Genomic DNA, 14,334 nt, shown 5'->3' with positions numbered 1-14,334 from the left:
ATCCCCATACAGGCAGCACAGGCCTTAAAACTTTAAACCTGCCAGGAGGAATATGTAGATTTATCGGCCAAGGTATTTGTATCAGCTGTTCCGCCTGCAGGGCCAAGGCAAAGTCAGTAAAACACCAGCTGAGGATTGCGAAGTGCACGTCAGGGTGCAGGACAGGCACTGAACTGGCTAAGTACTCAGCTAAACTGCCCTTCTGGGCAGCAGCAGGCCAACTCCAAACCAAATCCTATGAAGGGGAAAACCCCACTCTGCGAAGGTGCCAGCCAGAGCCCAGGAACGTGCAGGACCTAACTTCTACCAGCTTAGACAAAGCTAATAGTTTTTACTGCCATTTCCCCTAGTCAAGTCATCTTAAAACTGGATTGAAGAGCTCACTCACCTTACCGCTGAAGATTAAATGGCTTCTGTGATCATAATTGATCACTGATCACAGGTATACTCAACTCAAGCAAGTAAAAGAGATACCATGCGGTATCTTCTAATCCTTCCCCAAACAAGAGCTGTCACATTGCAAAGCACTGTGGACGAGCAACCTTGTGTTTTGAAACATGTAGGTCCACTGTAAATTAAGTGCTCCTTGCTACACAAATTCAAGCCACCCTTGACCGGAAACCTTCCTCCCACTCCTCCCAAGAAGTCGGTGGCCTTGTTTAGACGTGGTGTATTTTCCAAATACTAATTTAGCCATGGACAATGGTTTTTTGCTCAGCTGGTTTTGGCTAACAAAGAATTAAGAGTTTAGAAATACCACTGTTAGCAGTGGAAGTTTTACTTTTGAATAAATAGAAACAGGGCCTGAAAGTCACATACAGGACTGGAAGACTGTGGTCTAAAGTGAAGATACTTAAACAATAAAACCTTTACAGTGTAAAACACATTCTCAGGGGATTTTACAGTGTCTCAAATACAGGGAAGACAAAAAGCTGCTGAAGTCTTGAACAAAGAGATCAACTGAAATGAAACCAAGCACAAAATATATACAGCATTTAGAAACCACAATCCTAAAAGCCCTGGACAGGTGAGAACAATTGTTATTTGGGACTAAAAATGTGGCAAGAGTGCTGACAACTTTCCAAAGGACCTTCTGGTATTTTATTATTGTGCTACGTTTGCTAAGATTTGTCCCCTAATATTTTTATTTCAGTGACATGCTACAAATAGGTGCTGGGTGTAATGACAGTTCAGAAAGTATTTGCTAAATTCAAGGAAGGAGCACCCATGCTTTTCAACTATCTGGATTTGAGAAGTTTCAACTATATGGCTTTTTGTGAAGTTGAACAAAGTGAACATTGCACCTGGCTAATTCTTTTTTCCTTTTTTTTATTAATCACACTTGCTGGCTTGCAAGCTATTAGGAAAATACTTTTCTTTTCATTGAGGGGCGAAAAAAAAAGGGAACTTTACTTTTACTGCAGTAGGGGCTGATTTCAGACCAGTGGGGTGAGCTAGAGCAGAGGCTGCATGAGCTGGGCATGTTGCACTGGACTGTCCCCCACCTACACACGTGATCACAGCACTACAGGCAGAATGACTCCTTGAAAGCCAACAGCTTTCCACCTGCTGCTCAATTTGACAGGGCTGCAGCTCAGGAAATAGCCCATTTACTAACCTTGGCTTCTCTGCACCTAGTGTTCAGCTCAGCCAGCCAAGTCAGTGGAGCCCTAATAGCAGCATTTATCCTTCTGGCAGGTGAGGAGACATGGAGAAAGCAGGGAGGAAAAGACAGAGGGCACCCCAGAAGAGGAGCACGGAAAGCCACACAGACAAACAAAAGGGTGTAGAGCACATTTGCAGAAGGCAGAAACTCCCACATCCATTAGGACTTGCTGTCTAAGGAACAAGAGTTCCTGGCAGACACAGCTGACTTCACTGAAAAAATGCTTGTTTTAATAAAGGACAGGGAGAAAAATAAAAGGTGAAAAGGAAGAGAGACATCAAAAGAACAGGAGCTATGCAAAAACAGGAGGCAAGGGCAGGGGCTGTTTGTCTTTCCCATCTATGGAAATGTGAAGGCACATGCCAAGGGAATAGCAATAGTGAAGGGCAGCTGGGGACATTTGCTCCTTATAGACCTCCAGGAGAAACACCTGCCTTTCCCCAGGACCCCATAGATGGCCCAACAGGGAGACAGGACAGCCACCGGAGTACTCACAACCAGCTACTGCTGTCTGCAAGATGCTGCACTTGCCAAACACATGTATTGATGGAAGGCACCTCATCCCAAATTTGCAACATGAACAGTTTGGGGATTTCTCTTGAATCTAGGTGAAATAAATACATAAAAAATAATAACACCTCCCCCCCCAACAGATCATCCTAACATGATGCATGTCTCTTATTTCCTACATATTAAAGAACAAACCATAAAATCTGATATTTACCAGCTTGCAACCAACTTTCACTTCGTATCCATTTGAAGACAAGGGGTAGGTCCCTCCAAAGTCTCACCTGAGCAGATCGATGCTCACAAATGCCACTCTTGCTCAGAGCCCCAAACACTTCCCACAGGAACGCTGCTGTACAGGGCAAGATCTCGCCTGTGGTTACATGAACATGCAAAGGACAGAGGAGGCTGCCATTCCAGTGCCAGCAGTTTCTAGTTAACCCCATGTTCCAAAATGTATTCATGTTCCAAGCCAAAAATATAAATAATGGCAGCAAAGGTAAAAGGGTTTATAGAAACATGCCTCTCCGCTGTTAATCAGTGGCCTACTAGTTCATTTTTGGAAATTAGGAGAAATAATGTCCTGCCCTCCGCAGTAAGACAAAGAGTCAGAAATGTGGGGAAAGCTTTTGTATCTGCTGACCAAGCAAAAGAAAACTTTTTTCAAGCTGCCCTTCTGACTCCAGCGTATCAACAGTTCGTCCCCGCTGCCCCATGACTATGTCTGACACCACAGCCCTGGCTTATATCGCAAGTTGAAAAGTGCTAGGCAGACTCCAAGATAAAGTTGTCAATAGCGAGGTGCAGACATTCACATTCTTCCCTACCTGCTTGTGAGTGTCAGCTGTTTGTCTGGGAGCAGTCCCTTGAAAAGCTTTTACTGAGGGAGAAAAGGAAAGGGGGATGCAGAGGGCATTTCAAACAGAAAAAAATCGGGGAGGGGAACCCCACAAAGACTGCAAAGAGAAAATAAAAAAAAAAAAAGCCCGTCCCCATCAGGTCCTCCCAACAACTTTCTTTATCAGAGGTTCATTGTCAATCAATTAGCCAAGGCAGCAGGGGTCTGTAGGAAGGGGGGTAGCTCGAGAGACAATGGTCTGCCCTGTTGTATTACTATTTAATCACTTTTCCTAAATAAATAAAGCAGCCCTGAGGTGCTGTCATGTCAAGGGAATTTATAACAAAAAACCCCTTCATTTTTCATTGGTCATTACTTTTCCTTCCCTCCCACCCCTGCAGGACTAGAGAGGGTTATTACTGTAGCCTTAAGTTCCATCTTTGTATTGCTTGCCTTTGATTCCCACTCGGACCTTGCCACTTTCTGGCACTAATTTGTCAGGCCGAACAAAGGAGGGATTTGTACCTCCTGTAAGGTCTCAATTAGGAAAGGCTTCTGCTGTATTATGTGCCATTGGGACGGGACACAAAGACGGTAATTACAGGAATTTGCACTAAATGGCTGAAGAATTCACAGCAAAACTTTTCTTCCTCCCCCCTCCGCATCCTTTTCCAAGCTTACCCCTCCCAGCAGCCCTGGGGAAAGCCGCTCTCAATGCCTGCAAGCTGTAATTACCAACAGCAGGCCCCTTGGGTTAAACAGCAGCCCAGCCAGGGAACAGCACAAACTGCCTGCAGGGAGCAGGGTAAAGGAGAGAGCCTCAGCTTGCTGGTGTGCCTCCAAACTCTCCTCGGCACAAACTTTTCTGAGCCAGGCAAGTTTCCCCAGTTTCTCCCAGTTATAATTACAATTATTCATTTCTTTGCGCCGTGGTAACAGCTAGAAGTTCCAGCCTACTCTCAAAGACCAGCTCTAAGGCAGATGGCAAAGGGTCTGCTCCCACAGTAAGTGCTGTGCATCCCCATCCTCAGGTACAGGGAATCCCAGCGGCCGGCTTCTCACAGACTCTCCGCAACTCACATTTCTCTGCACAAGAGTGTTTGTTCAGTTTTGCAGACTAAAAGGAGACCACAGGAGCACTGGGAATGCCTGATGTGTATCAGGAAAAAACTCCATGCAACCCTGACACGGTCAGAGCAGCTTATTTCTGTGGGGAATACATGAGTGAGTGCAGATGAATCGTCCCATGTTTGGGAGAGGAAATCCACCCTTTCCCACAGAAAAGTCTGCTCCCATACTACATAATGCAAGACTAAAACCTATTCCACATTGGAGACATGCATTTTGTTGCCATCCCGGGGCCTGATCTTATTTTTGAGGAGGTCATTGGAAATGCTCACTTGAAACTCTCCTGGACCTCAGTCAGAGGATGAAGCAAAATTACAAAATTTTCCTCTACTGAGCTTTGAATTAAAAGAAATGAGGAGAAAGGAATAAAGTTTTAATGTCATCTGGGACCTTATCTTAAAATGCGGCTGTTAATTCTGCTTCTTGAGTTTCACAAGACTGTCTGCTGGGTAACACACTGGGCCAGAGCCATCTTGGGGATACTTATTTGACCCACTCCCAGAGTCTCCCTGCAGTTTTCACTCCCACAACTACCGTTAGAGGCAAGACATGACCATTGTCCAAGAGTGTTCAGGTAATCAGAGCTATCACAGGACCCAGGCACCTTCAGTTTCAGCAGTAGTTTGGCACATAATTACTCCCAGAAAAAATTGACATGAAGTCACACAAGGAGTTTGTGGGCAAGAACAGAACTGAATTCAGGCAGAAGCGCCAATATTGTGACCAAATCATTAACTGCAGGGAGGCCAACCTTCACGATGCTCCAGCTACCAGGTGGCTGCCATGCACTGTGGAGAGGTGAGCAGGAACACCACCTATGGGTGACTACCAGAGAGGGACAAACCCAGCTGCACCCACAGCCAGTTCTGAGGGCAACCCAGTACCTCTGGGGCTCAGGTCTACCCTGGAAGGGATTCAGGCCAGCCGGCAGGTCCTGGGCCCGCACAGACCCCCCTGAGCCATGTGCGGTTCCAGAGCAACAGTAGACCTCCACATCAGAGAGCTCCCCCATGCCAGAGCAGAGTGGGGAGGAGGCAGGACCCTCACCGCTCCTGTAACAAAAGAGGAAAACCCTCCAGAAAAGCTGTTTCTGATACAGCTGACAATTTCTAAGTGAGCCTAACTAAAGCCAACCAGAGTACAATTTAGGCACAAAGTTCCCAGATTTGCTCCACAAAGGTGCCCTTGCTAAAGTAAAAGGACAATGAACTGCATTCACACAGGTCCTCTCTATTTTCACTTCATTCCCAAACTGGATGAAATCATGCTCTTGCCTAGGACTGAAGTCAGCAGTCAAATGAACTGAGATTTACAATTAGATGCAGAGGCTTAAAGTCATGTTTTCACCACTGCCTCAAGGGAAGAGCCGAGCAGATGAGCTCATGCCTGAACCTCAGTACTAGAAGACACGCCACCAAATGATGGTGTATCATGGAAGCATATATGCTTTGAGGAGTCTCCCCAGAAGGCCCAGAGCTGAAACTGAGTTCCAAAAACGACTTGGAAGAGACACAGTAATAAAAGGAAACAAAAGTGCCTGAAGTTGGAAACTTGCATCGTATCCAGAATTCAGATTGCTTTTTCCGGTGTCCTGAATCAAGAAAACAGCTCAGTCACCCTGTAAGGCAGCCATATGTGCAAGATCTAATGTTTCAGCACTGCTCATCAAGTGCAGGTGAATCCCTGAATATCCCATAGGCTTTTCTCCACATTTTACAGAGAGCAAAGAAAGGCTAACACTCCGAAGTGTCTATGGCCATAGTGAGAGGCAGTGAACGGCTGTGTGCTGCTAAAACACATACATGCTCTTCCAAGGGATTTCCTGCAGAAGGGGAGTGGGTGCAGATGCTGCAGTCTAGTTGCTTACCTGCACACTTGAAGCTCTGAACTGTGAGCCCTCTCTCTAGAGACAGCGTGGTCAGGATGCTCAGGAAGCTGGTGGTCACAGATTGGCGCTTGCTCTTTCTAAGGTCGTTTCCAAAGAGCCGATCTCCAGGTTTGTTCCTAAGCGTGACCTGCGGATTCTGAGTTAAGCTTCTAGTAGCATTGGCTGCTGCTCTCAGTGCCTCCATCCACTCCTGGGCCCTCTGACAGGTCTCTGCACGCAGGCGGAGAACATCTTGAGGAAAAATGACCTGAAAGCAAGAGTCACAGCCATCCTGAGTATCTGTCTGGACCGACAGGCACACATCGACATTGTAGCTCAGCAGAGGATCTTCATCAAGCCTACCCGGTTGGAATGCCATGAGATAAGACCTGTTCAAGACAAAAGTAAATGCCTTCCAGTTATTCTGGACAGTTAATCTATAAAGAGTCCCTGATTTGAGAATATTTTGGTACTCTTTAGTGTTTTCAGTCAAATTCATGGATAGGAAGAGCTCCATAGGCTTCTCTAACAATCCATTGGTTTGAGAAAGGTCACTGTTATTGTCAGGCTTTGGCACATTCTCCAGTTTCTCCTGCTGTCTCGTGAAAGCAGGCACAGAAGCACGCACCACTTCCCAGAGTTTCTGTCCCCAGTCCAAAGCCTCCCACGAGGACTCTGCCTTCAGCTGTAGCTGCGAGTTGTCTGACAGGACAGCGTCCACCACCTTGGTTTCAACACAACCAGTAACAGTGACCCTTTGAAAATGCATGAGCGGATACACGGTGGGAAGAGTCTGGTTGCCACTGCTGTCCAAGCAATACAGGTACAGTTTGTATGGGGAGAGCTCAGCGTAACAGGTTTGCCAGTAGCTGTCATTGTCTCTTCTAATTTCTAAGTATCCCTTCTTCAGAATATTTGGGAACGTTGGCTTGTGTTCTGGGGGAAACAAAATGAGAACATTACCATTAATTCTTTTTAAATAATTGTTTCAAATTGCTACATCATTCTGGCTTATCTCTCCTACCCATATATGATATATCTGGAGGATAGGATAGAAATAGCCTTCAGCCAATAGGTTATAATTATCAAACACAAGCACTGACTCTGCATTTGAGCCAAGGAGAATACAGCATTTTTTTACCCAGAGATACCAAAACACTTCACAAAAAGGGGACAGGGAAACAGAGGGACAGAGAAACAAAACAATTTTCCTGAGATTATCCAGGAGAACAGTGACAGAGCAACAAAATGCTGCAAGTCTCCCAGAACCTAGTCCAGAAGAGTACAATATTATCACATGATCTATTGCCAATTAAAATGGATTTCAACAGTGTGAAGCAAATACAAATTAAAACACCCTCCCCTCATGCCCCCCTCTTTCCCAGGCTCAACTTCATGCTTTCACACACAACCCCGTCCCAAGCAGCACAGGGGGAAAGGGAATGGGGGGTCGTGGTCAGTTCCTCTCTGACGCTCCTTCCTCCTCACACTTTTCTCCTACTCCAGTGTGGGTCCTCTCCAGGGGCTGCAGTCCTTCAGGATAAACCTGCTCCTGTGCGAGCACTCCATGGCCACTGTTCCTTCAGGAAATCTCCACCTTCTCCAGCATGGGGTCCCACATGGGCTGCAGGGAGACACCTGCTCCACCACGGTCTCCCCAGGGTCCGCAGGGGATTCCCTGCCCCGGCGCCTGCAGCACCTTCTCCGCCTCTGACCTGCGCTGCTCCTCATGCTTTCTTCCTCACTCCTCACACCACCGTGCAGTGCTTTGCCCTTTCTGAAACGCGCTCTGCCAGGGAGGCCCTGCCTGCAGCTGACGGGCGCAGCTGAGCCCCGCGGTGGGGCCGCTGGAACCGGCCAGAACAGCCCCGCTGCCAGCACCCGGGCATGGCACCGGGCACCCGGACGGACACAGGGAATGGAGAACCGTGCTCAACGACAGCAGCTTCTTACCACGCTTCAGCACGACCCAGGACCAGAACATTGTGCACAGCTCTGTTTACTAGAGAGGAGCTTTGCTGATTTATGAGAATCAAGCTCGGGACCAGCAGACATGAACAAAAATGAAAAGTAAGAGGCTGCCCAGACTCAAACACACGTATCTAAGCGCCTCAGCACTTCAGGTGCTTCGGAGCAGACCCTTGCACAAGCCTCGGCCCAAGGTAAAGTCAAGGGGAATTTTCTTCATCCCCAGAAAACCAGCCATACACGAGTCACTCCGGGCACCAAAGTGATATAAATTTAAAAGGAATTATCTAAAACATTTCTGAGTTTTAGAAAAGGCTTCCTTTTAGAAAACTTGCAAAATTTGTTCCAATCTGATTCTATACTACTTCAGCCACCCTTAATACATGCAAACGTTGTGTTTTCACCTTGGGCTGGACATGTGGCTCTATGCAATTTCTGTTGATCCCTGTATAAACTCAGTGGCATTCACTGGTACGCTCTAATGCCAACTTTAACACTTGGCACCCCAAAAGAACTCAGCCTGAGGAACAAATTCTTGCTCCCATTAGACTTCTACTTCACCTTTCCAGTAAGGGTACCTGTGATGGGTCTTGACTTACAACAGTGGCAGAATTAACAGACGCGGGTGAAGAGGTTTCTGCCTCCCTTTGTCCATCTCCCTTGGAGACTGCAGGAGCAAGGTAGCCACCTGGGAACAGCTCCTCATCCACTGCATGGCACAATTATGTCAAAACAAAATCAGCATCAATTGACCTTAACATGCAGCATTACAAACTGCAGCAATACAGGAGCTGTTTCACTCGTGGTTTCTGCCCTCAGGCTGACAACCTTTGAAAGAGGGATAGGGTAGACAGCTGGAGGCGCAAAATACGTTCAGCGTCTCAACTTAACAGGTTACCACTCACATTAACTTGCCACGCTCTAACAAGTTTCAGACATGATCACCTCCGAGTTTACCTAGGGTGTCTTCAATGCAGAGCTAAGAGAACAGAAGCATCTGGGCTTGATGAAACTTGGAAACAAAGAGCCAAAGATGAGCCTGTATAGAAGTTACTGTATCCCCACGTGTACTGGGCTTCCCAGCTAACACAGCCAGATTAGCTGGCCAAGCCACTCTCACCGCCACCGGCTAATGAGTGAGTCTGTCTATCCTCCCAGGGGCACAAGGAGAGTCAGGGACTATGAGTATTTGAGGGACTTAGTTACTGTCCAAAGGGCTTCTGATACCAACTGGTCAGAAAGCAGACCTTGGGCTGTAACCTACAGTCTAAGGAGATGCGCCCATCCCTGGCTGAAAGCATTGCTGTAGGTGGTTGTGAGAGGTTCGTGTATGGTCAGGAGGAAGCTTAAGGACAGCAACAGTGTAAAAGCTTTGGCTAGCTCTTCAGTGAAGACCAGCTTTAAGGATTTATAAGGATTAAGTAGACAAGTTTCAGTTAAACTTAATGAACGTACATGAGAATTAATTGCTCGATATACTTAATATGAGTATGCAAACTTCATGGGGGTTAAGACATGGGGGAAGGATGCTACCTCCCACCCACATTAACAAAAAGGAGGCACTTCAGTTTTGCCTTGCCAGCTCAGCCTCAGCTTCCCCACACTGCCCACTTACTCAGAATGGAGCCTGCATTTAACACCATGTTCAAAGCACTCTACACTTTACCTGCAAAGATTTCCTGCATAAATGACTAAAATCATAACAACATTTATTAAAAAATTGTTACTTTGGCACTAGGTCTGAAAAGGTGGAACAGAAATCAATATAGCTATACCTTGCCAACAAATAAGCTACTTGAGACTATTTCAGCTAAATATGAAAACTGAAAGCCTAATCTAAAACTCAAAATGGTACAGAAAAAGCACACTTTCACATCCCAAATGGACAGATACATGCACACGCGCGCACACACACACTAGAAGAGAACCAATTTTGTTCACTGTACATCTCTGGCCCTGACATTCATTAGTATTTCTGCGCTAACTCAAAAGCCATTAATTTCTCTGAAACCCACACTAATCCCTTTGTAGTGCAGATAATGGGCAGCCATTCTAGAGTCATCTTCCCTTTCTATTAATCCAATCAGGGAGGCAGCGCTTCTGCAGCTCCAACTGCAATCTCTCTCACTTCCATCAAGTACAGATGACAGTTCAAGCTTCTCCATAATAAGACAACTCGTAACCTTCCCCCAGCCACCCCTCCTTCATCTGCACACAGGTTTGCTTGTCTTTTGTTGAGTTAGAGAAAGGCTATCTATCCCTGCCTTTCAAAGAGGCACCCCCCTCTCCCTCCTTACCCCACTCCTTCCGTTCAAGCTCCCGTGAATCGGCTCCACTGCCTCTCGCTCTAACCGGGACAGAACCAGCAGCCAACTTGATTAAAATTCAAATGCCTCGTATTGTTTAGGTCAGGGCAATAGATGCTGGCAGAGACAGGTTGAATCCATATGCTACACATACCCCCCCCCTTTACAACCCTCTGCTCCTTTATCTCCTCGACGTGCAGTGTACCAGATAATACCCTTCCACTCAGAGAGCAAATGCTACCATCTCGCTATCCACCTTCCAGACAGAAACTGCATCTCTTTTCCTCCCTACAGAGACAGGGAGAATAAATTGAGGAAGAGTAAAAAAAGGGAAATAATCACGGTAAATGGCCCACGCCTGAGCCATTTGGAGTTATAATTTCAAGGGAAGAGGGGGAAGGAGGCAGAGGGAAACAAAGAGCGACTCAGCAGCTGGGAACAGGGCAGTAGCTTCCTCAGCATCTCTCCTCTCCTTTGGGAACTGCCTACTCGTCGCAGCTAGGAACCCTGCACCGAGCACACACCTACCCCTCTCCACACTTGGAGGCAGTTGGTGCAACCAGCGCCGCAGGAGAGGGAGCCCCAGCGTTGTCTCAGCATGTGCAGAAGATACATGCTCCTGAACAACTGACTGTACTTGCGTCCCTGTTGGTATAGCAGGAAAACTTGCCCTGTCTTCCACCACTGAAGTATTTCTAATGACCGTAATACCAAGTAGCTTGGAAAAGAGCAGAAGCAGAGATGCCTAGTTTCTGAGGGGTTTGTCTCTTGAGGTGGCACTCCTCTCTGGGTTCTCTAAGAGATGAGCATACGTTACAGAGTTTTTGTCAACAATCCTCCTCTCTGATTTCCACAGAACTTAACAGACACCTTTGGGACCTAAAATGCTCTCAAATTGGGTTGGGCTAGTCACCTGCTTGGTGGGGTTTGCTAGATCAGGGACAAACTGTGCCTCAGCCACTGTGATTCACATCCACAATGTCCACTTCCCTCCTACTTAAAAATACAGTCTTTTCTTCCCACCTATTTTTCCCATCTGGCTCTGCAAGTATATCTCTTTCAGGCAAGTATATCTGATTTCACTTGGTTCTGAAATAATGGCATGGATATTTAGCCACAATTTTCCAGCAGATGGCTATCCTGGAGCCAAACCTAGGTTCTTCTCCCAATGCCACCTCTTTACAAGGGACCACTACAGCAATGGGACTTGTAACTAGGTAGCAGTTTGCATTCATTTATATAAAGAAACAGCATCTCTCCCCACCAGAAGGGCATTCACTCTTTTTCATCTTCCTTCAGCTTCAGGAAAGCAAAACCTGCTTTGAAAATGTTGAACTTGCAAACTCTTAATTTTAGATTTATGCATTGCTAATGAGGTTGGCTTAGATGTTCACCAAAAAAACCTCCTCACTGAATGAACCGCCTAAACAGATGCATAAAGAACCTGAAAAAATTATTCTTTATGTCTTTCCTTTCAGGCGTGGCATCGTACGAGAAACATACGAGAAACTCTGCTGAAGTCTACAGGATCCCGGCTGCCCAGCCACTCCATCCAATCCTTTTTGCTCCTCTGCAGCAAGTCAAACACTTGTACAGTGTTTGCTGAGCAGACCACCAGCACCCTGTGCATACTGACACAGTGCCTGTGCCAAGGGGGCACTGGAGAAGGAGGTTGGACTCAGTCAAAGTGCAAGAGCAACCCAGAACAGGACTCAACTCTGGAAGAGACAGAAGTATAATGAGTTGAAAGAGATGGTTACCTACCACCAGCTAAGAGATGCATAAAGCAGCAGCACTTGCAAAAGAAGTGAGAACATCAAATGAAGATGGATTTGCTGATTTTTTTATAAATTCATTCAATTCAGCTTTAAAAAGAAGGAAAAAAGAGTATCAAATGACTGTCAAAGCTACAAAAACAGGGTCAGTTCACATTAGGAGAGTTAGCTGACACCACTAAGGGAATAATAGCAACTAACCTGAAAATTCAGTTATGAAAGTCATCACAACATCACTGGAAGCAATCAGCACTGCCCCAGGAGATGAAAACCCTGTTCATTAGCTTTATGGAGTGTCGTAACTCCAGAGCAAAAATCTCCTTAAAGAATAACCCTCCTAACCAGAACAGCTTCACAACCACACTCATCAGTGCTGCTTACTGTAATCCTCCTGCACTGCGAATTTATCCCCTGTACGTGAGCCCCTCCCATCGCCTCCCACAGCACTCCCCTCTCCACCACCCTCCACGCTCCCGCAGCCCCCCGGGCAAGGCAGTGGAGTAGGTCACGTTTCCCTCCACCCAAGGCAGCTGCCCAGCCTAGCCCCCTCTGCTGCTGCTGCTCTCTGCCAGCCCCCCATGGGTTCCAGCTCGGAGGGTGCCCAAGCCCAAGGAGCAATCAGGAGTGAGCCAGCAGGGAACAAGTGCTGCACTCCCCAAATTAACCAGGGGGGTTAGAAGGGAAGTATCATCCAGCAGATGAGCTGATCCAAATTATACTCCCACTTGATCTTGGGCAAAGCACCTCACCTCTCTTTGTCCTGCTCGCCCTCCCTATCCTTACTGTGTGGTGTATTTAAGCTGTAACCTCCCGGGAGAAGGGGCTATCTCTTGTAGATGTACAGACAGTCCCTGGCACTTTTGGACCCCCGCAGTGAAGGGCATTCAACTCACATTGGATTTTAAATAACACTTTTGCCTCCTTAAATCTTGAAAGGCCCCAAATCTCTGCAGTACAGCTACCTTTTTCTTGACTACCTTTTAATGCTGAAAATAAATTGGCCACAGGGGTTCTCCAACTGGCTTGATGCCTCTGGGATTACTTCCAAGTGGTTTGAGGCTTCCTGCTCTCCAGAGAGGAAGGTGTAGAAGTGTTGTTTCCGCACGTCTGCCTCTTGGACGACAGCACCATTATCTTCTGCACAACACCACGGATCTATAATGTTCTGCCATCCAAGTGGCAATTAACAGCTTACTGGTCTGCCCTGGCTGTGTAGCTTCTACATACCACACACAAAAGACAGTGCTGCAGGGGTGTTTTTGCAAAATTACAAATGGCAATCAGGCTTCAGAAACCTTCCTGGTAGATGGGTCAGGAGCTAGGCTTTACCTGGCCATCACTGGAGGGGAAGCATGAAGGCTGCATGTCACACCTCCAATGCTTCACACCTCTCAGGATCTCTGGCCACCTCCACCTCTGCAGCAGCTCCCATACCTGCCACACCTCCCTCTTCCAGCTAGCTGTCTTTGCAGCTCCTCCCTAAGCAGGAAAACACAGCGGCAATTGATGGCACCGCTGTCTGCTGCTCTGTCAGCCACCACCACAAACCTGCTCAGCACACTGATATGTACCGCTAAATGCTGCATGAGCCAACGTCACAGGCACAGAGCTAGTACCAGCCACCGCTACTGCTGCTGAAGGTGAGGATATCTGGCAAAGACAACACCCTGACATAAAGTCTATGTGGTTGCCAGAATAAGAGAAAGCAGCACTGTAAAATGACTCCTCAGAACTCAAGGACCACCCCCAGTCCCCAACCTGTGAATCAGTGGTGTGTTGCTCATGAATACAGATTTAGATGTCTCACCTCCACAAAACACACTAGAAAAGTATGTAATATGTACAAGAGCTGTATGAAGGCGGGCCCAAACCTCTCTTGAAGTATCCCCTGCACAAACTCTGAGTACAAGATCATACCTTCAAAGTGTCCCACGCGATGGCTAGGCTCCCAGCCCGATAAAAAGACGTGAAAAGAGGGGGGAAAAAAAGGTATTTTTTAAAATCAGCTGAAAGAAGGAAGTGAAATCCTGGCCTTGATCAGACACAGTAGAATTCGGGCCTGTTGGCCAGTTTTAAGGCAGTCACCTTTCTCTGGCATGTCTATGTTGCCGTGCCACAGTGCTGCAAACACCCCCTAGGCTCAGCTTCCCGACAGAGCACACTGCCAAAATCCATGGGGCTGGCTGAGTACCTCCATAGCTGCTTGCTGGAGAGGGGCACAAGGCGCCAGCCTTCTGCAGTAAGGACAGTCTGTCAGGGTGCAGGTGCTCAGCGCAATG

General features: G+C 47.1%; 1 protein-coding gene across 1 annotated transcript in view; it reads right to left on the bottom strand.

The window, feature by feature from the left end:
* The window catches only part of PLEKHM3 (pleckstrin homology domain containing, family M, member 3), a 73,271-nt gene that overhangs the window by 54,328 nt on the left and 4,609 nt on the right, over positions 1-14,334 (bottom strand). Inside the window, exon 2 of the mRNA XM_009574212.1 lies at positions 6,007-6,942. Within this exon, the coding sequence (XP_009572507.1) occupies positions 6,007-6,942 (936 nt within the window). The remainder of the gene's footprint in view (positions 1-6,006; positions 6,943-14,334) is intronic.

This window comes from Fulmarus glacialis, unplaced genomic scaffold, assembly GCF_000690835.1.
Source record: "Fulmarus glacialis isolate BGI_N327 unplaced genomic scaffold, ASM69083v1 scaffold8283, whole genome shotgun sequence".
Classification (NCBI taxonomy): Eukaryota; Metazoa; Chordata; class Aves; order Procellariiformes; family Procellariidae; genus Fulmarus; species Fulmarus glacialis.
The sequence above is the reverse complement of the archived record's forward strand: the minus strand, read 5'-3'. Positions and strand labels throughout refer to the sequence as shown.